Here is a 25,085-nt window from a genome sequence, read left to right on the forward strand (position 1 = left end):
AAATTTAATAATTTTTTGAAAATTTGTGTTTTTTTTGTTTAAAAATGTATATTTTTTGGTTGAAAAGTGTAGAAAAATAATATTCTCTTTGAATAATGCTACAAAGTTGAATATTTATTACATAAGATATTTGGTTAAAAATTCAACAATGTTGCTAGTTTTCTTTTTTGGTTAAAAATTAAACTGATTTGTTGAAAATTCGTCTTTTTTGGCTTAAAAATTCAATGATTGCATTAAAAGTTTTTTCTTTCGTGAGTAAAAAATTTTGTTTGATTAAAAACTGAACTATTTTGTTGAAAATTCATCTTTTTGTTTAAAGATTCATAATTTTAGTTACAAATTTATTTTCTTGGTCGAAAATTCAACTATACACTTGTTTGCATAAAATTGCTTTTTTTTTAGTAGAAATTTCAACTTTTTTATTACAAATTTATGTTTTTGTCAAAGGAGAGATTTTCATTTAAAATTTAAAAAATTTGATTTGAACTAACAAAGACGAATTTTTAACAAAATAGTTGAATCCTCAACTATAACAGATTCATTTTCAAACGAACAGTTGCATTTTTAATAAAAAATATTGAATTTTCAAGATAAAAATGCAATAGTTACATTTTGATAAAAAAAATTAATTTTCCACAAAAAAAAAGAATTTTCTACAAAGCAGTTGACTTTTTAACACAAAAATATGACTTCAAAAAAAGTTTTTTTTCAACCAAACAGTTGAATTTTCAAGCAAATTGTTAAATTTTTAATAAAAAATTTTGTTTTAACAAAACAAAAAACGAACTTTCAACCAAACATTACGATTTTTTAAGGAAATATTTAATAGTTAATATTTAAACTAAAATACTTCTATTTTTAAACAAAAACAGTTGCTTTTTTAATTAAAAATGTTGAATTTTTAAGCTAAAAATACCAGTTGTTTACAAAACAGTTAAATTTTGAAATGAATAGTTGAATTTTTAACCAGAAAGATCAGTTTTCAATCGAGAAGTTTAATTTTCTACCAAAACGAATAATTATCAACATTTTTAACCAAAAATGCAATAGTTACATTTTCATTAAAAAAAAATTAATTTGCATCAAAAAAGGAGAAACTTTCTACAAAACAGTTAAAAACAATGAATATTTAACTAAAAATAGTTGAATTTAAAAAAAAGAATCATTTTTACTAAAAAAAGATAAATTGTCAACCAAAAATGAAGTTTTAATTTAAAAAAATTAATGTTCAGCCAAAAAGGACGAATTTTCAAATAAAAAATATAATTTTCAACCAAAAATTGTAGTTACATTTCCAGTTAAAAGAATAATAATTTTTAATCAAAAAAGAAACAAATTTTCAACAAAATAATTAGATTTTCGACAAAAAATTCTTTTTCATCCAAAGAAAAAACAAGTCTTCAATCAAATAGCTCATTTTTCAAACAAAGAAATTAATTTTTAATTAAAATGCTTAATTTACAACCAAAAAATGAATTTCTAACAAAATAGTTTAACCTTTAACTAAGTAATTTTATTTCCAACTTAAAAGATGATTTTTTAATTAAAGTGATCATTATTTAACTGGAATACTTGAATCTTTAACTGAAAAGAAGTATTTTTAAATAAGGAGATTAACTTTCAAAGAGAAAGAACATTTTTTACCAAAAAAATCGATTGTTTAACAAAACACGTGAATTTTCTATTAAAAAAGACAAATTTTCAGCTAAAGTCTTAAATTTTGAAGGAAAGAATATCAATTTTCAACCAAAAATGTAACAGATTCTCAATTAGGGAAATTAATTTTCAACCAAACTAATGAATTTTTAACTAAAATGATGAATCTTTAACTGGAATAGGTGAATTTTATAGCTACAAAAAAAAAAGAATTTTTAATCATAAAGAATAATTTTCTACAAAAAATACGACTTTTCCACGAAGTACATATATTCTCAAACAAATAGTTTAATTTTAATATAAAAAATATAAATTCTCAATCAAATAGTTGAATTTCCATAAAAAAGAGATACATTTCAACCAAAAATATTGACGAAAAAAGCGGATATTCAGCAAAATAATTAAATTTTCTACTGGAATATTAAAAATTTTCAGTAAAAGAAAATTATTTTTAACAAATTAGTTACATTTTCCAGAAGAGATGAATCTTCAAACCAAAAAATTCATTTTTGACAAGAATTTAACTTTTTACCGCAAGTAGTTGAATTTTTAACAAAAAAAGCTAAATTTGCAATTTGTAATAGGGAACTTTTAAAATGTAACGAATTCTGACTAGGAAAAGCGATTTTTTAAACTCCTTTTTCTAAATCCAAATTATAATTATTTTAAAAAAATTCCTTGTTTCAAACGAAATAATATTTCCTTACCGAAACTAGCTAGCCTCAAATAAAAATGGTTAAATTACCTTCTAAAATTTCCTATTCAAAGTCAGATAAATGTGAAACAAGCAAATAAAACATGATAAATCCGATTTTTTTAAATTGAGATTTTTAATTAATAAAAAACCGGCAATTTCTCGAGTTTTCACGGTTGCACATGGACAAATAAGTTTATTAATATTAAGCATTTTAAATTATTTTCTTAATTTCTTATTCTAATGAAAACTCTTTGGATGCATGAGAACAACTATTAACTAATTTCAACAAAATAAGTACTCTTGAAAAATAATAATTTATAATTCAATTAGAGTAAACTGAGATAATGTGAAATATCCGTGACATAATAAACACACTCATATGATCTGTAATTTCAAATAAAGTTGAAATCACTTTTCTAAATTTAGAAAAATGATTCAAATATTGAAAACTTTAATTTTTCTACCATCAGAAGTTAATTCCCGGTTTTTAAATTAAATTTTCGGCAATTTCCCGGTCTCCCGGTCTAAGGGGGATGGACTGTGATTCCTGAAATAAAAATAATATTTCACTAACAACTTTTAGGCTGCAGTGGAAGCTTGGGGAACCTGCTTGAGACTTGAAATGCGAAGATGGGGAGTCGACGTTGTTATTGTTGAAACTGGCGAATATGTTTCCGGAAATGCGTGGTTAAAAGATAATTCTGTTCTGCTGGAACAGGCCAGAGAAATGTGGACACAGTTAGATCCTCAAACTCGAAAAGAATACGGACAGAAATTATTTCAAAAGGAAATGTTAGCCCTTGAAAAATACACGAAAGGACCTGAAGCTGATCTCACTCCAGTGACAAGAGCTTTAACTGATGGAATATCAAAAACTTTTCCGATGAAAAGATACACTCCTGTTTCCCGCAGTGAAAGAATACAAGCTTTGCTCAGTGATCATCTTCCGAGACCATTTTATGATGCATTGTACACGAATTAAAAACATTGCCCATCCTATTTACGGAATTGTAATTAGGAAACCAATCCCAAATCATTTTAACCGATTTCATTTAATGAATGTAAAAACAATGTATAAAGCTGAGCTAAAGAATATTTAAAGCATGACATACTCTTATGTGTTTATAAATAAAGGACAAACATTCTACTTAATTAATTAAAATACTTTTTTTCAACTATTATCTTTAAAAAAATTGCATATTTCCTCCGGGATTATTCATTCCTTTCTTTCTACATAGTCAGTAGAATTTTTGATCATAACGAAGACTTGAAAAAATTAGTTCAATTCTCAAACAAAGAATGATAAATTCTCAACGAAAATTGTAATATTAGGTATTTCAACAAAGAATAAAGTAATGATAAAATTTGTTGCAGGATATTTTTTAGAGGGATAAAGTTTTATTCAGACAACTTCGTATTTTTCAAAAGACATGTGTTGCCATGGAAAAACAAAAGAAAGTTAAACCGATATTTGGTTAAAGTTTATCCTGTAAAGTTAATTTTTGTTGGAACGAATCTTTCATCGGAAATCGATGTAAAATTTATCTTCTGTTTTTTTGTGTGAACGAAACAAGCGTTAAATTTTAAATTAAAACAATAAGATAAATGAATTTTCAAAAAGAAAGATGATTTTTGACGATGAAGGATGAATTTTTATTTCAGAAGAACAAATTTTCAACAATAGTATAATTTATGTTCAAGAGGGATGAATATTCAACCAAATAATTAAAATTTTCAACTAAAAAACACGAATTTTAAAGAAAATAGTTGCATTTTCAAACAAAATGATGATTTTTTAAACAAAAAGATTAATTTTTTACTAAAAAGGAAGAATTCTTAACAAAATAAATGAATATTCTACCCGACATTATGAATTATCAACAAAATAGTTCAACTTTTAACAAAGTATAGTTTAATTTTCAAATAAAGAATAATAAATTCTCAACGAAGAATGCAAAATATTTCGTATGTCAGCGAAACAAGATTTAAATTTTAAATTAAAAAGAAAGATGACTTTTGACCATAAAGGGTGAATTTTCAATTCAGAAGAACAATTTCTCAACAAGAGTATAATTTGTATTCAAGAGTGATGAATATTCAACCAAATAATTGTATTTTCAACTAAAAATTAAGAATTTTCAATAAAATAGTTGCATTTTCAAACAAAATGATGATTTTTTAAACAAAAAGATTAGTTTTCTACTAAAAAGGACGAATTCTTAACAAAATAAATGGATTTTTTATCCTACATAATGAATTTTCAACAAAAAAGTTCATTATATGCAAAGTCCTTAATTAAAAAAAAAATAGTTTAATTTTTAACCAAATAGTTGAGTTTTATACTGAAGTAGTTGAATTTTATACTGAAATATTCGAATTTTCAACTAAATAATTAAATTTCTAACTAAAAAAGTTAAGTTTGCAATCAAAAATTGAGTAGTTACATTTTTAATTAAAAAAAGAAAAAATTAAAAAAAAGGACTTTCAACAAAATATTCCAACTTTTAACAAAGTATAGTTCAATTTTCAAACAAAGAATGATGAATTCTCAACGCTAAATGTAATATTTCCTATTTCAACAAAACAAGATTTAAATTTTAAATTAAAAAGAAAGATAAATGAATTTTGAAAAAAAGACTTTTGACTGTGAAGAATGAATTTTCAATCCAGATCACATTTTCAAGAAAAGTAAAATATGTATTCAAGACAAATGAATATTCAACCAAATAATTAAATTTTCAACTAAAAAATACAAATTTTCAAGAAAATAGTTTCGTTTTCAAACAAAATGATGATTTTTTTAAACAAAAAGATTAATTTTCTACTAAAAAGGACTACTTTTTAAAGGAAATAAATGAATTTTCTACCCGACACAATCAATTTTTAATAAAAAGGTTAATATGTGCCAAGGCCTTAATTAAAAAAAATGAGTGGAATTTTTAAACAAATAGTTGAATTTTATGCTGAAGTAGTTGAATATTCTACTAAATAATTAAATTTTCAAACATAATTATTATTTTTTGAACAAAAAGATAAATTTTATACTAAAAAGGATGATTTTTTAATAAAATACATGAATTTTCTACGCGACATAATGAATTTTGAACAAAAAAGTTCATTATGTGCGAAGTCCTTAATTAAAAAAAAAAGTTTAAATTTTAACCAAATAGGTGAATTTTATACTGAAATAGTTGAATTTTATACTGAAAAAGTCGAATTTTTAACCAAATAATTTCAACTAAAAAAGTTAAGTTTTCAATCAAAAATGTAATAGTTAAGTTTTAAATTTAAAAAAAGCGAACTTATACAAAATAGTTAAATTTTCAAGAAGAGTGTAATTTTTATTCAAGAGAGATGAATATTCAACTAAATAATTGAATTTTCAACTAAAAAATACGAATTTTAAAGAAAACAGGTGCATTTTAGAACAAACACGATGATTTTTTAAACAAAAAGATTAATTTTCTATTAAAAAGGACGATTTTTTAACCAAATAGTTGAATTCCCAAGCAAAATTATTAGTAAAAAAAATGAATTTTCTATGAAAATAGTTCAATTTTTAACAAAATAAATGAATTTTCGACCACAATTACGATTTTTTAAAACAAAAAGATGTGAAAAAATTACAAACAAATGAACTTTCAACCGGTTGAAGTCAAATAAAGAATACGACAATTTAACAAAATAGTTGTGTTCTCCACCAAAATGACAATTTTTCAAAAAAAGAATATTAATTTTCTACCCAAAAAGATGAATTTTCAACAAAATACATGGATTTTCCACCGGAAATCAAATAGTACAATTTTCTTCAAAAATACGTGAATTTTCAACCTGGAAGTTGAACTTTCAACTAAATATGACGAGTTTTCAACAAAAAAAAATTGGAAATCCAGTCAAAATGATGAATTAAAAAAAAGGATATTAATGATATAGCCAAAAGAAGGGAATTCTCAATAAAATAATTGAATCCTCCACGAAAGCAAAAAAAGATGGAATTTGATAAAAAATAGACGCAATTTAAAAAAAAAAAGGAACAGTTGAATTTTCAACCAAAGAGAATGAATCATTGAAAATTTTGGATTTCCATGACAAAAAAAAAACAAAATATAATTCTAACTCTAAAAAATACGGGTTTTCAGAAGCAAAAGGGTTTCAAGCAAAAATGGAATAGTTAATTTTTTAGTTAAAGAAAAAAGAAATTTCAATTTAAAAAATGAACTTCTATCTAGAATAATGACTCTTTATAAAAAAAATGAATTTCTAACTAAATAGATGAATTTTCAATAAATAAAAAACAATTTTTTAACAAAATACTTGCATTTTTAATAAAAGAAGATGAATTTTTAAACAAAAATAGAATCATTCAATTTCCAGTAAAAAAAAATTGCAAAAAAATTCAACGAAATCGTTAAATTTTTCAAGCAAACAGATAATTTTTTGAGCCAGAAGAATAAACTTCTACTTAATAGGATCAATTTTGTAAAAACAATGGAACAGTTTAATTTTCAATTAAAAATGTAAATTTTGATCTAAAATGAAGTTCTTCAACCAAAAAAACTATTTTTTAACCAAATAGTTGAAGCTTCAATTAAAAAATTAATTTTTTTCAACCAAAAAAGTGAAGTTTCAACTAATGAGATTGCTTTTCTACAATAAAGAGGATTTTTCTGCAAAATTGTTAAACTTTCAATTAAAAATATGATTTTAAAAATAAGATGATGAATATTTAATAAAAAACTACATTTTAAACAAATAGTTGAATTTTTTACATAAAACATTAATTTAAAAAAAAATAAATAAAAACCAAAAAAGATGCAATTTGCACCGAAATAGATGAATTTTCCACCCAGAAAGTACAATTTCCAAAAAACAGTTGCAGTTTCAAGTAAAGAGAATGACATTTTAACAAAGTTTCTGAATCTTTAACAAAATAGTTTAATTTTCCATAACCAACCAAATTTTAATGACATAAATTAAATTTTGAATAAAATAGTGAAATTTTTAAGCAAAAAGATAATTTTACAATCCAAAAGATTAATTTTCATACAAAAAAATAGAATTTTTCATAAAATTCTTTAAAAAATAGTTAAATTTTGAACTAAAGAAATACATTTTTTAATTAAAATGATCAATCTTCAACTAAAAAATGAATTTGTAATTAAATATTTCAATTTTTAATCCAAAAGATGAATTGGCAATAAGAAAGTTAAATTTTCAGTAAATAATTATTAAAAAAAAAAAAAAATCAACCAAATAGATTTTCAAGCAAACAGCTGATTTCTGAATATAATAAATTTTGAATGAAATAGTTAAATTTTCAAGCAAACAGATGATTTTTCAATCCAGAATATTCATTTTCTTTAAAAAAATAGAAATTTTCATAAAATTCTCGAAAAAATAGTTAAATTTTTAACTAAAATGATAAATCTTCAACCAAAAAATAAATTAGTAATCAAATATTTTAATTTTCAATCCAAAAGATGAATTGTCAACAAAAAAGTTTAATTTTCAGTAAATAATTATTTTTCAAGCAAAAAAAATATTTCAAGGAAATATGTAGATTTTCAAGCAAAAAGCTGATTTCCCAACCAAGAAGATTAAATTACTATCTAAAAAAATTAATATTCAAGCAAAAAAAAATTACATAGTTAAATTTTCAGTAAAAAAAAAGGTAATTTTTACCTAAAATGATAAATCTTCAATAAAAAAAAAAAAACAAACTAATTTTTATCCAAATAGTTGAATTTTCAAACAAGGATTAATGTTCTTCCAAAAACGAAAAATCGACTGTTTCTAATTTTTGTAAATTAAATTACTTTTTTTAATTCAAACTACAAGTATATTTTATCTAAATAAAAAAATTACATGATGTATAAACAACTAGTATCAACGGTATAAACAAAAGAAATACATACCCTTTTTTAAAGTTGGGATTACAGTTCGCTCGTAACTTGTATTTGAATAATTTTGAAAAAATAGTATCTATTAAAATACAGGAGTATTTTAAACACTTTATTTATCAGCAAACCCCTCGAACTAACAATTCTTTATTATTTTACAAAGCGTCTTTGTCGTAAAACCATATAAATGTCACTTGCTGCTAGGGTTGTAAAATTTCATGAAACTTTGGTTCAATGAAAAGTTTCATGAAACTTTCAAGGTCTCGTGAAATATTGCAATGTTTCGAAGACGGTGGCGGAAAAATTCAAACCGCATATATTAAGAAGTGAACATCAATGCACATTTTCTCAAGTAATCGTTGATTAAATAATTAATTAACTAACTCAATACGTTTTGATAATATCCAATTGAATTAAATACTAAAAATGTATGAACAAAATTGAGTTTTATAGCAAATAAAGTTACATGATTAAGAATTTTAAAAACCCAAATTTCCTATATTAAGTTAATATATATATTTATTAGTTATATTTAAGAGACTAAGGCATTTTGAAGTATTCAGAGCAACAATTTTTAATATTTTCACCATTATCACAATTTTACTGCGGAAACACTGAGAAACACTAAATAAAATTTTAAAAAAGTTTAAACTTGCGGCGACGTGGCATACGATACGAGTAACAAATACCTAACCTGATCTGATTTCCGCGCATGCGCAAATGGAAGTTCTCTCCTTTCCCCCCCAATGTTTCATGAAACGATGAAACTTTGACTGTGAAACATTTGAAAGTTTCAATGTTACAATGAAACGTTTCATTGCTCACAACCCTACTTGCTGCCACTGTCAACAAAAGTGAGGTTATGTTAGTAAACAGTCAATGCTGCCAACGTTTTCTCGTAAATCCTGTTCTTTTGTTTCCCCCCGAAACTAGTGAACTTCTGCCGAAATTCTCATTTAAATAACAAAATCCAGACAAAATGCATCGTCTTAATTTATTATTTATCATCAAAATATGCTAGAAATTAAATAATCAAATTAACCTTTAACTAAATATGTTTTCATCACCAATCAAAAGGTTAACGCGAAAAAAATCGTCAACCGGAAATAAGTGTAGGGAATTTTGTAGGAAATACAGCGATTGGAAGAGTTTCGTACCGGAAGTTAACCTTCAATGAAGCGATTGGCCAAACCAAAAATATTATAATATCTTTGGTCAAACGTCGCAACCGACAGGGTTAGTGATTTTCTGGATTTATTTATTTCAAATCTCTCATAATAGAGAGTCGGCGTTTATCAATTCAGTAAGCCGGTAAGTAGGTTCGTTTTTTATTCGTATTTTCACTATTTTCGCGTATTTTGATTGATATTTACATTTTTTTATAGAGCTATTCAAATCAAATGTATTTTAAATTAAATAAAATTTTAGAAAATATTTTTTAATATAGAAAACATGGAAAATGCACACAAAAAATATGAATGTGGCACGTCACGTGGTGGGTAAAAAATAAGTCGCAATTTTATGGACTTTTTTGTCAACGGAAAATTTTAAAAGAAGTTTTTATTTTTATGATTTGTCTATTTTTTCCTGGCATTTTAGTTTAATTGATAAAAAATTTAGACTTCCGAGCTTTTCAATATTTACAAAAATTTTTATATTCCTCGAAAAAGCTGGAAAATTGAGGGAATTTTTTCGAGAATGGACTTAATTTTTTTAAATTGCTATATAAAATTGAGTAACAATCAATCTTTATTTGTAAAAGTAGCTTTATATTATATTGTATTTAATTTTTTTAACTAAAAATTGAACTGTATTCTATTTTTAGTTTAAAATCGGTCGCTTTTCGTTCAAGAATCATGTATTTTGCTGAAAATTCGTTCTTTTAAAAGAAAGATTAATATTCTTTGTTCAAATTCATGTTTTTTCTTTAATATTCAATAGTTTATTTCCAGTTTTTTTCTTTTGACTGAACAATTCTTCAATGCTGGAAATTCAACTACTTTCTCGAAAAATCGTTTCTTTTTGCTTGAATCAACATTTTTTGATCCAAAATTAAAATATTTTTTGGTTGAAATATCAATTTCTAAAATTTTCGTTTAGAATTCATATTTTTGGAATGAATATTTAATTGCTTGGTTGAAAGTTAATATATTTAATTAAAAACTAATTTTATTTTTAAAGATTAATCATTTTAATTGAAAATTCATCTCTGGTTGAAAAATGAGATATTTTGTTAAAAAATTTTTTTTATTGTAAATCAATTTCTTTACACTAAAAATTTAATTAACAATCCAGTTGAATATTTCATACTTTTATTTAAAAAATCATTTCTGGTCGAACATTAATGTTTGTAACTAACAATTTATTCAATGTTTGGTTGAAAAATGATCTTTTTTAATATAAAATTCATCTTTTTCGTTTGAAATTCAACTTCCAGTTGAAGATGAATTATTTCCATGACTGAGAATTTAATTATAAATTTTTAGGTTGAAAATTCATTTCTATTAGTACAAAATTATTTTGTTAAAACTAAAATATATTTCGATTTGAAATCTTATTTTTCCCTTGAAAACCAAAATTTTGGTATTTTTTGTAAATATTTTTCGATTGAGAACAAAAAAAGGAGATAGGGTACTTGGAGGTTGCCTTCCTTTTTTCCTCTTATTATTATTTGTTAAATAATTTTAGCGGAGATATTCAAGAGCGTGCATTTCTAAATTTTAATAGGTAAATTCTTATATTTTTTAATTTTGAAGAATTTTGTAGTTAAATCCTTTATCCTTTTCAAAATTTTATGCGAGTATTGTCATTTTTCTTTGTAGAGATATTGGATTTTTCCCTCAAAATGGGTTTCAGCTCATACTACAGAAGCAGGTACGATCTATGCTTTTGTGAAAATATTTTAAAATGATATAGAAATATTTGTTTCTACAATAATTCTTTTAATTGTCTTCTTTTAAAGTTGAATCACTGCAAATTTTTAAATTCCTTAATCAGGGTGGCGACTTTATCGGAACCGGGAATTTTATTTAAACTAAAAATTTAACTATTCCATTAGAAATTGAACTATTTTGCTGAAAATCCGTTGTTTTTTTTTGTTTGTTTGTTAATAATTATGTTTTTAACAGAAAATTTAACCATTCTATTTTCGGTTGAAAATGTATTCTTTTTGGATACAAATTCAACTACATATTTCGTTGAAAATTTATATTTTTTATATCGAAATTAAACTAGTTGTTTGAAAATCTATCTACTTTGTGAAAAATTCACCTTTCTTGTAGAAAATTATTCTTTATGGTTGAAGATTAAATTATTTTGATTTAAAAATAATCTATCGTTAAAAATGTAACTACTGTCCTGAAAATCAATTCTTTTAACTAATTCTATTTTGGATTAAAAATTGGGATGAAACCTTGTCTTTTTTAATTAAAAATTCAACTGTTTCGTTGAAAATCCACATATTTAGTTAAAAATCGATATTTTAAAATAAAAAATTATCTTTTTTTTGCAACTTATTCTTCTTGTTTACAAATTCTTTTTTCGATTAATAATTAGTGTTTTCGGTTTAAAATGTAAGCATTCCAGTTATATATTTATCATTTTAGTTGAAAAAAATCTTTTGTTTTGGAAATAAAATTATTTGGTTGAAATTTAAACTCATTTGTTCAAAATTATTTTTTTTTTCGAAGATTTATCGTTTTAATTGCAAAATTATCTTTTTTAGTAGAAAATCCACCTTTTTTGGTAGAAATGAATCTTCTTGGTTTGCATTAAATTTAATTACTTAAGTTTTGGTTGACAATTTATCTTTTTTAGTAAAAATGATTTTTTTGAACATTCCATTATTTTTGTTGATAACTCTTATGTTTGGTATAAGATTAATTAAAAAAAAATGTTAGTATTCCATTTTCGGATTGGAAATGATTATTTTTTTAATTCAAAATTCAACTATTTGGTTTGAAAATTTGTCTTTTTTAATTAAAAATTCAAGAATTTAAAAAAAATGCATGTATTTTGTTGAAAAAATGGTATTTTTGGCAGAAAATTAATCTTTTTATTTAAAAATTCGTCTTTTTGGTTTAAAAATTAACTATTCCACTTCAAGATTCATGATTTTATTTCAAAATTCATGACTTTGTTTGTAAATTGAAAATTTATATTAATATTTTTAGTGGAAAATTTAAGTATTTGTATAAAAATTAATTAATTTTGCAATTTTCCGTTGCGTCGAAGGTTATTTAGAATCAACGTCACGAATTAAAATAAATATTTGCGTTTAGAAACAAATATGAATATGTAACTTTTAGTTGACCGGAAAAATTGAAAAACTTGACTGGAAAAAACCGGAAATTAGAAATCGTCCGCCGAATCGCCACCCTGATAATGGCTGCATTTTTTTCTATAACTTATTTAAGTTATTATTATTATTATTATTTTTATTTGTAGTCTTTATTCCATTCCGGAAGAGGAGCCAGAGGAGAAAAAACCAACTCGTGCTCCGTACAGAGGGCGTAAAAGTATGATTTTAGAACGACCCGTTGAAGTTAAAAAAGCAATCTGTGTTTCTGATCCGGTAATTCAAGGTACAAGCGAAATTAAAAAATTATTGAACCTTTAAGCCTGGTAACGATTCCATTTTTTCCAAGTTTTATAAGAAATCCAGACCTTGTTACTGAGTAATTTTAATTTGAATACGTTTAAATAACATTCAAATATAAATTAAATAATAAAATAAATTCCCCCTTTTTAAAGAATTCCGCTTTCTTCCCCTGTTTTCAGTAAACTTCCCGTTTTTTTTTGTTTCCTTTGTTATAAAGATGAACCGAATGCATAGAAGTTCAGAATTCATCTCTTTTGGGTATAAATTCTACTATTTGGTTGGAATTTTAATTATTTTGCTGAATATCCACCTATTCTGTTTAAAAATTAAACTGGTTTGCTGAAAATTAATATTTTTGGATAAGAAATTTGCCCTTTCGGATTAAAAACTAATCATTTTTGGTTGAAAATTAATCTTTGGTTGAAAGTTAATTTTTTCTTTAATTGAATAGTTTGTTATATATTTTTGGTTCAGAATTTATTTATTTTGATTGAAAATTTTATTACGTTGAAATTTCTTCCATTTTTTAAAAAAGTCATTTTTATTTATTGAAAATTTAACTATTTAGTTGAAAATGAAACTATTTTGTAAAAAAATGTATCTTTTTGAGTGAACATTTATCTTTTATACTTTTCGCTTGAAAATTCGTATTTTCGGTATTTTTTGTTGGAAATTAATTTTTGGAACTAAAAAATTTAACTATTCAATTTTTAATAAAAAATTAGTTCTCTTTTAGTTCAAAAATTCAACTATTTGTTTAAAAATCCATGTATTTTGTCGAAAAATGGTCTTTTTGGTAAAAAATTGATTTTATTTAAATATTCATATCTTCGGGTTGAAAATTAACTTTTTTTTTGTAGAAATTTCGTATCCTCGAATTTCAAAGTCAAATATTTTCCAATAAACATTCTACTTTTAGGCTTGAAAAATCAACACTTTGGTTCAAAATTCTTCTTTTATTGTTGAAAATTTAAATATTTTGTTGAAAATTAAATTATTTGATCAAAAAGTCTTCTGTTTGGTTGAAAGTGATTCTTTTTTTGTTGTTGAAAATTCAACCTAATTGGCTGCAAATTAACTTGTTTGTTGAATATTCATCTTCTCTGATTTTAAAGTCAAATGTTTTCTTTAAAAAAAAACGACTTTTTGACTTGAAAACTCAACTCTTTTATTGAAATTTTCTTTCTTTGGAAGGAAATTAATCTTTTTTTGGTTGAAATTTGACCTATTTTGTTAAAAATTCCTTTTTTTTTGCGAAAATTCTTCTATTTGGTTACAAATTGAAATATTGGTAGAAAGTTAAACTTGATTGTTCAGAATTCACATTTTGGTTAAGATTGATCATGTTAATTGAAAAATCATCTCTATTGTTGGAAATTGATCTATTTTGTTAAAATTTTTTATTATTCTGTTTAAAATTAATTTCTTCAACTGAAAATTTAACATAGTTTTTTATGAAAATTCGCCTTTTCATTATGTAGTTTCAATATTTCAGTTGAAGATTCATAATTTTAGTTGAAAATTCGTCATTTTGTTTGAAAATTGGACTATTTGTTTGAAAATAATGGTTCTTTTTTAGTTGAAAATTTAACTGTTTAGTTGTTGATTGATGTATTTTGATGAAAAATCGTCTTTTTTTTTAATAGAAAATTTATCTTCTTGGTTGAAAATTCACTTTTTTAGTTACAGATTTCTTATTTCAAATAAAAATTCATCTCTTTTGCCGAACATTTCCCGATTTGGTTGAAAATTCCTTTTTTTTCTGGTTGAAGATTAATTTTTTAAACTGAAAAATTCACATCGTATTAGACCTTTTGGTTAAAAATTTGTATTATATGATTGCAAAATTTTATTTTTTAATTTAAGTTCAATCAATTAGTTGCAAATTAATGTATTTTGTTTAAAATTAATTTTTTTTGGTTGAAACTATAACTATTTCGTTTTAAATCGAGGTATCTTGTTGAAAATGAAAGAATAATTTTTTTTTCAATAATTAATTTCACTTAAATGAATTATTATGTTAAATATGCACTCAATTTTAAGTATGTATACAAAGTTAAAATAACCATTTACTCATAGACTTCAGTGACAAATTCAAGAAATGAATAATTATATTTTTAGTATTATATAATCAATCGATAGTGATAGCATATTTTATAATATTTTGCAATATAATTGGCCAAGCTTTATAAATTAAACATAATAATTAAATCCCTAGAAAGTTATACTTTAGACAGTTGCAAGTACTAAATAAAAAACATTTATAATAAATTTTTTAAATTTTATACGTATTCCTAGTAAATCGAATTTTAAAAAATACGAAATAATTGATTGGCTGCATACTATGAAAAATTATGCCTGGAAAAATCATTATTTAATTGAAAAAAATAATTTTAATTGCGCAGAATTAAAAAAAACTCAAAACACTGAATCTACTTGCTCAGAGATCAATCTGAAGAAGGAATGTGATATAAAAAAGGAATATTCTAATAACGACTCTAATATTCAAGATGTGAGTGCAATTCATCAGGTTTTTAAAAATAAATTTTGTAAGAGTTTAAAAAAAAATTCTTGAAACGAATTTTCCTAATTTTACAGTCAAAGACTGAAAAGATCCTAAAAGATGTTCAAAGTGTGAATCAGAAGCCTGGAAGTGAAATGAGAAAGCAAGATTTGAACAAAAGCTGTAATCTCCTCAAAGTGAGTACGCGTTTAAAAAAAATTTTCTTTGCTTTTGCAATCATTTCTGCTACAAATTTAATTTTACAGCAAAAGAACGCTCAGGTGTTTGAATATTCCCGTCCTTTCAGTACTCAAACTGAAGAACCCAGGATGGATTATCCTTATGTGAGTTTTTAACGTTTTCACGTTAAAAATCTTTTTAAATGATATTTATATAATTTCTGAAGCAATTCTTAATTTTACAGCAAAATAACGTTCAGGTTTATCAGTATTTGGGTCCTTTGAATATACAAACTGAAAATGTTCCCATGAATATTCCGAATGTTAATCTGAAGTCTGGAAATGATCCTCTGTTTTCTTCTCAAACTTTTCCTGATAATGGATTTTATTTTGCTCCACCCTTGAGTAAGTAAAACAATATTGAATTATTCATTAGTCAGGGTGGTCGCAGGTCAGGATAATCAGGGAAAAGTCCGGAAATTTTTTGGTTTTATGCGATTTAAATAATTTGAAGGGATTTCAAAGAATTTGAAAGATTTTACGGGTTTTCAAAAATTTCAAGCAATTTTCAAGAGCGTTATTTTTAAATTTAAATTTTTTATTTAATTAAAAAATTTAGTTCAAAATTCATATTCTTTGTTCGAAAATTTAACAATTTGTTTGAAAATGAACTTTTATTGTTGAACTTTTATTGTGTAAACATATTTTAGGTAAAATTTTCATCTTTTCTGGTTAAAAATGCAACTGATTGAAAAATGATCTATTTTGGTTAAAAATTCGTCTTTTTTAAAAATAACAAAAAATTTGAAAAGATTTTAAAAAATGTAAAACATACTGTGGATTTTAGAGTAAATGAGATATTCCATTAACGATTTAATTATTGTCGTTGAAAATTCATAATTTCGAAATTAAAATTTGATTTTTTTTTTTAAGAAATTCATTTTTTTTTTTGTTAAATATTAAATTATTTTGATTAAAGATTCAACTAATTTGTTAATAATTCGTCTTTTTGTATTAAAAATTAACAAAATTAAGAGAAATGTCATTTTTGCTTAAAAATCTATAAATTTGGGTGAAAATTTAATAATTTGGTTAAAAATGGGTCTGTTTGTGCTGAAAACTTAACTTTTTGGTAAGAAAATCAACTTTCTTTTTTGAAATCTCATATTTCATGTTCGAGAATTCGAAATTTTTCGAAATTTTAGTTAAAAATGAACTTTTTTCGAAAATTCAATTGTATTGTAGAAAATTAGTTTTATTAGTATGAAGAATTTAATAATTTAACAATTAACGCTTTTGTTGAAAATTTAATTTGTCGATATTTAATTTTTGCGCGTAAACAATCAATTATTTGGGGTTGAAAATTGTTTTGTAGAAAATTATTTTTTTTTATTCATCATTCGTTGATAATTCGCCTTTTGGTCTAAAAATGCACATTTTTTTGCAAAAAATTCACCTTTTTGGCTTGACAATTTAACAATTACGTAAAAAATTTAATTATTTGGTTAAAAGTGAACTTTCTTGTTGAAAATGAAATTATTTTGTAGAAAAATCGTTTTTGTGACTCCAGAATTCAACAGTTTGTCAGAAAATTAAATTATTTTCTTGAAAATTCGTCTTTTGGCTTGACAATTTAACAGTCAAGCAAAAAATTCATTTATTTGGTTGAAAATTACCTTTTTTGTTAAAAAATCAATTTTTTTTGTAGAAAAGTAGTTTTTTTGGTTGAAAGTTGAACTATTTTGTAAAATATTCAATTATTTCATTCAAAAATCTTATTTTTTGTTTTGTTTGGAAATAACTTCTTTTTGTAAATTCATGTTCTGTGTCCAAAAATGTAATAATTTGGTTGAAATTTGAAATACATTTTTTTGATGAAAATTGATATTTTTGAAATTAAAATTTAATTCTTTTTTTATGAAATTCATTTTTTTGGGTTAAATATTAAACTATTTTGATTGAAAATTCATATTTCATGTTCGAGAATTCTAAATTTTTCGAAATTTTAGTTAAAAATTAAATTTTTTCTTTAGAAGATTAAGAAAATTCATTTCTTTGGGTTAAATGTGAAACTGTTTTGGTTGAAAAGCAACTTTCTTGTCGGAAATCCGTCATTTTTGATTGAAAATTAACTTTTTGTTAAAAACTCAATTTTTTTTGTAGAAACTTAGTTTTTTGGGTTAAGCATTCACTTATTTGGTTTTAAAATTCAACTATTTTGTCGAAAATTCGCCTTTTTGCGATGAAAATTGATTTGCAGAATTTTTTTTTCTTTTTATTTCAAAATTTAACAATTAACGCTTTTGTTGAAAATTCAATTTGTTTTGTCGATATTTAATTTTTTCGAGAAAACATTCAATTATTTGGGTTGAAAATTCAACTATTTAGTTAAAAAATTAATTGTTTTGTAGAAAATTAATTTTTTTATCAATGGTTCAACTATTTTAGTTAAAAAATAAAATTTTGTGGAAAATTCGTCTTTTTGGTCTAAAAATTCACATTTTTTGAAGAAAAATCATCTTTTTGGCTTGAGAATTTTAAAAACTATGTGCAGAATTAAAAAAGATTTTGAAAGGATTCGAAATTTTCTATGGATCACAATAATTTATAGCAATTCGAAAGGATTTTAAATATTTTAGGGTATTTTTCAAAATGCCAAGGAATTTTCCTGAGCTTTAGAAAGTTTCAAGGAATTTCCAAAGGATCTTAAAGATTTAAGGGTATTAAAAAAATGCATGGAATTTTTAATAGGTGTTAAAAGTTTCAAGAGATTTCAAAGGATTTTAAATATTTTGGATTATTTGATCAGTTTCTAATGAATTTTCAATTGATTTCAGTCATTAAATGAGGTATTTTAAATGGTTTTCGTTCATTTAAAGCAATTATAAAGAAATTTAAAGGTTTTAGTGTATTTAAAATAAAATTCAAGGGTTTTTTAAGAGCTTTACAACTTTTCTACGGATTTCTAAATATTTTAAAGGATATAAAATATTTTGGGTTATTTTATAAGATTTTAAGAAATTTTTCATTGATTTCCGTAATTTAATTGGGCATTTTTAATGGATTTCAATAATTTGAAGGTATTTCAAAGGATTAATTTTTTTCAATTATGATATTCAGTTTAAAATGCGTAATTCTAAAAAAAATCACTTTAAAAATGTTCTATTTTTAATTTTTAAGTGTACATTTAAATTAAAAGAATTTTAAAATGCAGTTTTAAAGACTTAAACAATTAAAAATTAGGAGCGTTTAAAATTGAAGATTTTTGATAACAAAAATTTTTTAGTTTATCAACTGTGAATATAAATTAAATAATGCTTTTAAACATTGAATTTACTTTAAGATTTAAAAAATAAATAATTGGTTGTACAAAACGATTCGGCAACAGTTCAAAATTTTAGAATTTCTAGATTGTAACGTTAAAAATTAAACTGTTTCAATTGGAAAGTCTAAACAAATGTGAACGCCCTATTGAAACTTTATAAACTTTTATTAAATTTCAGTCTAAATATTATATTATCAATCTAAATATTATATTTTTAATCCATGCAATTTGAAATTTTTTAATTAATAAAAAGGACAATTACTTAATATCTTAAAATATCTGATAATTTTTAAAGTTATTTAGAACTTTTTAAATAATTTTAATAATTTTTATAGCTAAGTACTGGAAATTCTCAAAAAGGAACAAAATTCTGAATTGAAACAGGACATTTTTCCAAAGAATATTAATTCTGAGTTAAAACTGATATTTATCCAGAAGAATTATAATTTTTATTGGAGCAGGGAATGTTAAAATTTAAATAAATTCCGAGCTGGAACAGGGAATTTTTTCATAAAATGAATTCTAAGTTGAAACGAGATATTTTTCGAAAAGCATTAAAATTCCGGATTTTAACAGGGAATTAAAAATTTCTAACAAATTCTGAGCTGGAATTAGAATTTAAAATTGTTTAAAATGGTATAATTTTGAACATTTTTAAACTCCTTGATTGATTCTTCAATTAAGAGCATTGAAAATGATAACGTGAATTTATATTTTTGGAACTGAATCTGAATCTTTGAACTCTACAATTGATAAAAGTTTAAAATTGTTTAAAATTCAACAGTTTCACTTTGATTGCTTTTATTCGCAGTTCAGTTTTTTTTACTTCGTGTGGAACAATTTTTGGATTTAGTGTACAATTTTTTAAATTTCATTGATCGTGAAAAATGTTTGCGAATCGAGAAATGACCGTTTTATTCCACATATAAAATTTTATTCGACACATAAAATTTTTCATTCCCTGATTAGTAATTTACGAATATTGATAAAGGAATAGTAATATAGCCTCTGGTTAATTAATCGAAAATTAAATTATTTTTTTTACATTTACAGACGATGCCTCTAATTTATACTATGAACCTTGCGATTCTCTTCAGCAGATGAATTTCGTTAACATTTTTGCTCCTCCGAGCACTGACCCGTACTGTGCCGATTTGCCATTTTCTGGTATAAAATTATAAATAATACTTACATTTCCAAGATATATATATTTTACCTAATTCCAGGCCTCTAACTCACCACACTATCGACGTTTTTTTAGCTTTGAATTTTTAAGCGAAAAATCACCTTTTAACAAAAGAGCTGTTTTTAAAAATAAAGAGATAAATTTTAAAACAAGTTTCTAACAAAAATGTTTGAAAAATGGTGACATTATTTAGAGATCGTATTTACATATATTTTAGTTATAAATTTGATTATTTAGTTACAAATATAACAACTTTCTTAAAAAGACCTCTTTTTTTGGTTCGAATTCAATTTTTTGTTGAAAATTCGTCTTTCTGCGTTAAAAATTCAACTTTTTCCGTAGTAGATTAACCCTTTGTTAAGAAATTTATATTTCCATCTTAAAAACTCAACTGGAATCTTTTCTGGATGAAAGATCAACTTAACAAAAAATTAATCTTTTATTAAAAATTAATTAATTTTAGTAAAAATTTAATATTTCTTAGATAACTATGCAACTAATTGATAGAGAATTCAACTGTTTTGTTAAAAATTCATCGTTCTTGGTTGGAAGTTCGTCTTTCTGGGTTGAAAATTCATATTTTTCAGTTGAAATGCAATTGTATTGTAGAAAATTAATATTTTACTTAATATTCATTAGTTTGGCAGAAAGTTAAACTATTTCGTTGAACATTGGTCTTTTTTTTTACTAAAAATTCAGATTTTTTGCAGAAAATTTGTCTTTTTGGCTTGACAATTTAATAAATAGGTAGAAAATTCAATTATTTAGTTGAAAATGACCTTTTTTGTTGAAAAAACAATCTTTTGTTTATAACCTGAAATTTTTTTTTATGAAAACTATTTTTTTTTTCTGGAAATTTGTCTTTTTAATTTCAAAGTTGATCTTTTTTGGTAGAAATGCTGCATCTTTCTCGATAAAAATGCAATTGTTTTCTGAAAATTCAACTTTTTTTCTAGAAAATTTACTTTTTGCTTATATTTAATATTTTTGTGTCGAAAGTGAACTGAAATCTTTTCTGTATGCAATTTTTTTTTTTAATTAAAAGTTCATGGGTTGTGAGAGAAATTTCAATTTACTTTTTGTTTAAAATTTATATTTTGGTGTTGAAAAATAAACTAAAATCTTTTGTGGATGAAAGATCAACTTAAAAAAATGTGTTTTTTATTAAAGATCATTCACTTTTAGTACAAATTTCATATTTCTTGCAAAAAAATTCAACTATTTGATAAAGAATTCAACTATTTTGTTAAAAATTCACTTTTTTATTTTGTCAAAAATTCATCTCCTTAGGCTTAAACTTTAACTATTTTTCAGAAAATTCGTCTTTTTGGCTTGACAATTTAAGAATTTGGTAGAGAATTCAATTATTCAATTGAAAATTAATGTTTTTGTTGAACATTCAATAAATTTGTAGATAATTCGCTTTTTCGAATAAAAATGTAACTATTTTGTTGAAAATTTAAATATTTTCTTCAAGATTCGTCTTTGTTTCTTTTTGAAAATGAACTTTTTTGTTGAAAATTCATATTTTCCATTGGAAATGCAATTTTATTATAGAAAATTAATTTTTTTTTACTTCAAGATTCATTAGTTTAGCAGAAAATTGAACTATTTGGTTGAAAATTCGTTTTTTTATTTATTAAAAATTCAAATTTGTTGCAAAAAATTCATCTTTTTGCATTGACAATTTAACAATTACGTAAAAAATTAAGTTATTCGCTGGAAAATGAACTTTCTTCTTGAAAATGAAAATATTTTGTAGAAAAATCATTTTCTTTACTCCAGAAATTCAACAGTTTGTCAGAAAATTAAACTATTTTGTTGAAAATTCGTCTTTTTTTATTTAAAATGCACATGTTTTGCAGAAAATTCGCATTTTTGGCTTAACAAATTAAGATTTAAGTAAGAATTTAATTTATGAATTGAATTAAGATGCAACTGCTTTATTAAAATTTAGCTATTTTCTAGAAAATGCACTATTTATTTAAATTTAATATTTTTGTGTTGAAAGAAAATTGAACTATTTAAAACAATTTTTTTTTAAATTAAAAGTTCATTGGTTATAAGAAAAATGTCTAATTTCTTGGATAAAAATGCAACTAGTCGATAGAGAATTCCACTATTTTATTAAAAATTCGTCTTTTTGGATTAAAAATTCAATTTTTTTTGTAGAAACTTATTTTCTGTTAAAAAATTTATATTTTCATCTTAAAAAGTCAACTGGAATCTTCTCTGAATGAAAGATCAACTTTAAAAAAATTTGTCTTTAATTAAAAATTCATCAATTTTAGTACAAATTTCATATTTCTTGGATAAATTACTATTTGATACGAGAATTCAACTATTTCGTTGAAAATTCATGATTTTTGGTTGAAAAAATTCATCTTTTTGGATTGAAAATTCAATTTTGTTCGTAGAAATTTATTTTTGGTTAAAAAAATTTATATTTTTATCGTAAAAGGTTGAACTGAAATTTTTTTCACAGAAATTTCAACTATTTTTTTTTTGAAAATTTATCTTTTTGATTTGAAAATTCGTCTGTTTTAGTACAAGTATAATATTTTTTTAAAAATGAAAATGCAACTATTTAGGTAAAAGTTCAACTACATTGTTGGAAATTTATTTTTTTTATTGAAGGCTTATTTCTTTAGTGGAAAACCCTTTTTTTTGTTTAAGATAAATTTTTTAACTGAAAATGTAACACTTCCATTTTGTAAGATTGATTTTAAAAAATTTTAAATTTTTATTTTTTGGTGAAAAAAAAAATAATTTTCTTGTTTTGAATATATCTTTTTTGTTGGATAAAAATGCATCAGTTTCGTTGAAAATTAATTTTTTTCTAAAAAACCATTTTTTTATAAATAAATTTTTTAAGAGAAAATTTGTATTTTTAGTTGAAGGTTTAACAATTTAGATACTTCTATTTCTATCTTGAGTGAAAAATCTTTATTTGTAGAAAATTTGTCTTTTCCTTTCGAAATTCTTTTCTTTTTTTTGTATAAATTAAATCTTTTTTTATTGAAATGCAAACTATGACGCTTTGTTTTTGCGAATTTATTTTTTCAGGTTGACCATTCAACTATTATGCTACAAATTTGTTGTATTTTACTATTTTTGATCTCTGAAGTGAGTCCGAGGCCTGTCATTCTTTTAAATTTGCTTTTTTCGTTTATGCCACTACCTTTATTACATTATCTTTTTTATTTGCAGAACTGCGCACTCTACAGTTTTTTTATAACTTGGGATGGCAGGTAAATAATTGACTAATCAATATTATAATTAAAAATATTTCTTTCAAGTTTATTAATTTTGATTTCTTTCAAATTTCCAAGTACTTCCATGCAGTAAACAATTTCATTAACTATGGCTACCTACAGCCCTTCAATTCTGAACAGAATCCGGATTATTTTCCTGGGTTTAAAAATCGTGAACAAAATCAGAATTATTTCCCTGGGTATAAAAAGCGGAATTACAATAATTCGGGATACTCAAACAGGACAAATTGTGAGTTGATTGAATACTTTTTTCTTAATTTTTGGTTTGTTACTGACAAAATTTTTTATCTTCTTTTTTTTTGCAGTTGAAAACCAACGAGGATTCCGAAAATATAGGCCAAATGGAAAAAATGTGAGAAAAAAAAATGCGAATAAAAATAATGCATGGAATGGAGGCCAAAGAACATTCAACAGATCGTATGTTTATCATTAATCATCTTTTTAAGTTTCAATTTCAACAAATGAAATTCATCAGTTTTCTTCATCTGCTCCTAATTTTAAAGTATTTAAGTTTTAATTTGTTTTTGTGCAGTTCTCGTTCTTAAAAGTTAAAAATTTTAAATAATAGCTTTAATTATTATTAAGACTAGTCTTTTATGCTTTTTTTAAATATGAGTTTTACTGTGCATGCGTCTCTTATTTAATTATTAATTATTCACTTAAAAGTTACTTGTAAATATACATGTGGTGATATTAGTTTGTTAAATCACACGAATAAAAATTATTAATTTTATACATAATGTAGAGTTACTGGCGTATTGGAAATCCTTAAAATTCCAACTGTTTAGGTTGAAAATTTAAATATTTGGTGAAAAATTCGTTTTTTTGGGTTGAAAATGCAACTATTTGGTTGAACGTTAACTTTTTTTTCTTCGAAAATTTAAATATTGCGGAGAAAATTCATTTTTTGGATCCAAAATTCAACTGTTTCGTTAGAAATTCGTTTTTTTTTTGGGTTACAAATTTAACTGTTTTACAGAAAATTCGTCTTCGGGCTGAAAATTTAACAGTTTGGTTTAAAAATACATTTTATTTTTGAAAATTCACATTTTTGAGTTAGAAGTTCAACTATTTTTAAATTTACATTTTTTATTTAATTTAACAATTTAGTTGAAAATTCATATTTTTTGTTAAAAAATGAATTACTTGTTGAAAATTCAATTGTTGTGTAGAAAATTCGTCTTTAAAAAAAATAATAAAAATGTGGAAAGATTTAAAAAAATGTCAATCAAAATGTGGATTTTAGATGAAATTAGATACTCTATTAAAGATTTAATTATTGTTGTTGAAAATTCCACTATTTTTATTTAAAATGAACTTTTTTTTTGAAAATTCATATTTTTGAAATTAAAATTCAATTGTTTTTTTAAGAAATTCATTTTTTTGGGATAAAAATCTTAATTTTTCCTTGAAAATTTTGGTCGCATATTCTCCATATTAGTTGAAAATTCTTTTTAGGTTGAAAATTTATATTTTCAGGTTTAAAATTCTATTTTCGGTTAAAAATTAATCTTTTTGGGTTGATGGTTAAGTCTTTTTGGGTTTATAAATTCTAGTATTTTGATTGAAAATTAACTTTTTGTTAAAAATTCAATTATTTGTGTAGAAAATTAGTTTTTCTGGGTCAAGCATTCAATTATTTGAGTTGGAAATTCTACTATTATGCCGAAAATTCGTCTTTTTAGGATGAAAACTGATTTGCAGAATTTTTTTTCCTTTCATTTCAAAATTTAACATTTAACGCTTTTGTTGAAAATGCAATTT

The 25,085-nt window shown here is 23.3% G+C and overlaps 3 protein-coding genes across 3 annotated transcripts in view; 2 read left to right on the forward strand and 1 right to left on the reverse strand.

Moving 5' to 3' along the window:
* The window catches only part of LOC117169037 (D-beta-hydroxybutyrate dehydrogenase, mitochondrial), an 11,952-nt gene extending 8,449 nt beyond the window's left edge, over positions 1-3,503 (forward strand). Inside the window, exon 6 of the mRNA XM_033355115.1 lies at positions 2,937-3,503. Coding sequence (XP_033211006.1) covers positions 2,937-3,335 — 399 coding nt within the window. The 3' untranslated portion in view covers positions 3,336-3,503. The remainder of the gene's footprint in view (positions 1-2,936) is intronic.
* Positions 1-8,430, reverse strand: part of LOC117169038 (DNA fragmentation factor subunit alpha-like) — a 36,740-nt gene extending 28,310 nt beyond the window's left edge. The window contains exon 1 of the mRNA XM_033355117.1: positions 8,269-8,430. The gene's annotated coding sequence lies outside the window, so the exon portion shown is untranslated. The remainder of the gene's footprint in view (positions 1-8,268) is intronic.
* A 1,047-nt stretch (positions 8,431-9,477) lies between these two features.
* LOC117169693 lies at positions 9,478-23,832 on the forward strand. Its single transcript, XM_033356179.1, has 11 exons — positions 9,478-9,564; positions 11,076-11,127; positions 12,700-12,836; positions 15,259-15,365; positions 15,452-15,553; positions 15,623-15,700; positions 15,781-15,940; positions 19,914-20,027; positions 23,257-23,297; positions 23,379-23,550; positions 23,627-23,832. The coding sequence occupies exons 2-11, from the start codon at positions 11,099-11,101 to the stop codon at positions 23,752-23,754; spliced, it is 1,068 nt and encodes a 355-aa protein (XP_033212070.1). The 5' UTR covers positions 9,478-9,564; positions 11,076-11,098; the 3' UTR covers positions 23,755-23,832.
* Positions 23,833-25,085: the final 1,253 nt, after the last annotated feature.

The sequence above is a fragment of the Belonocnema kinseyi genome, chromosome 3 (genome assembly GCF_010883055.1).
Source record: "Belonocnema kinseyi isolate 2016_QV_RU_SX_M_011 chromosome 3, B_treatae_v1, whole genome shotgun sequence".
In the NCBI taxonomy this organism is placed as follows: Eukaryota; Metazoa; Arthropoda; class Insecta; order Hymenoptera; family Cynipidae; genus Belonocnema; species Belonocnema kinseyi.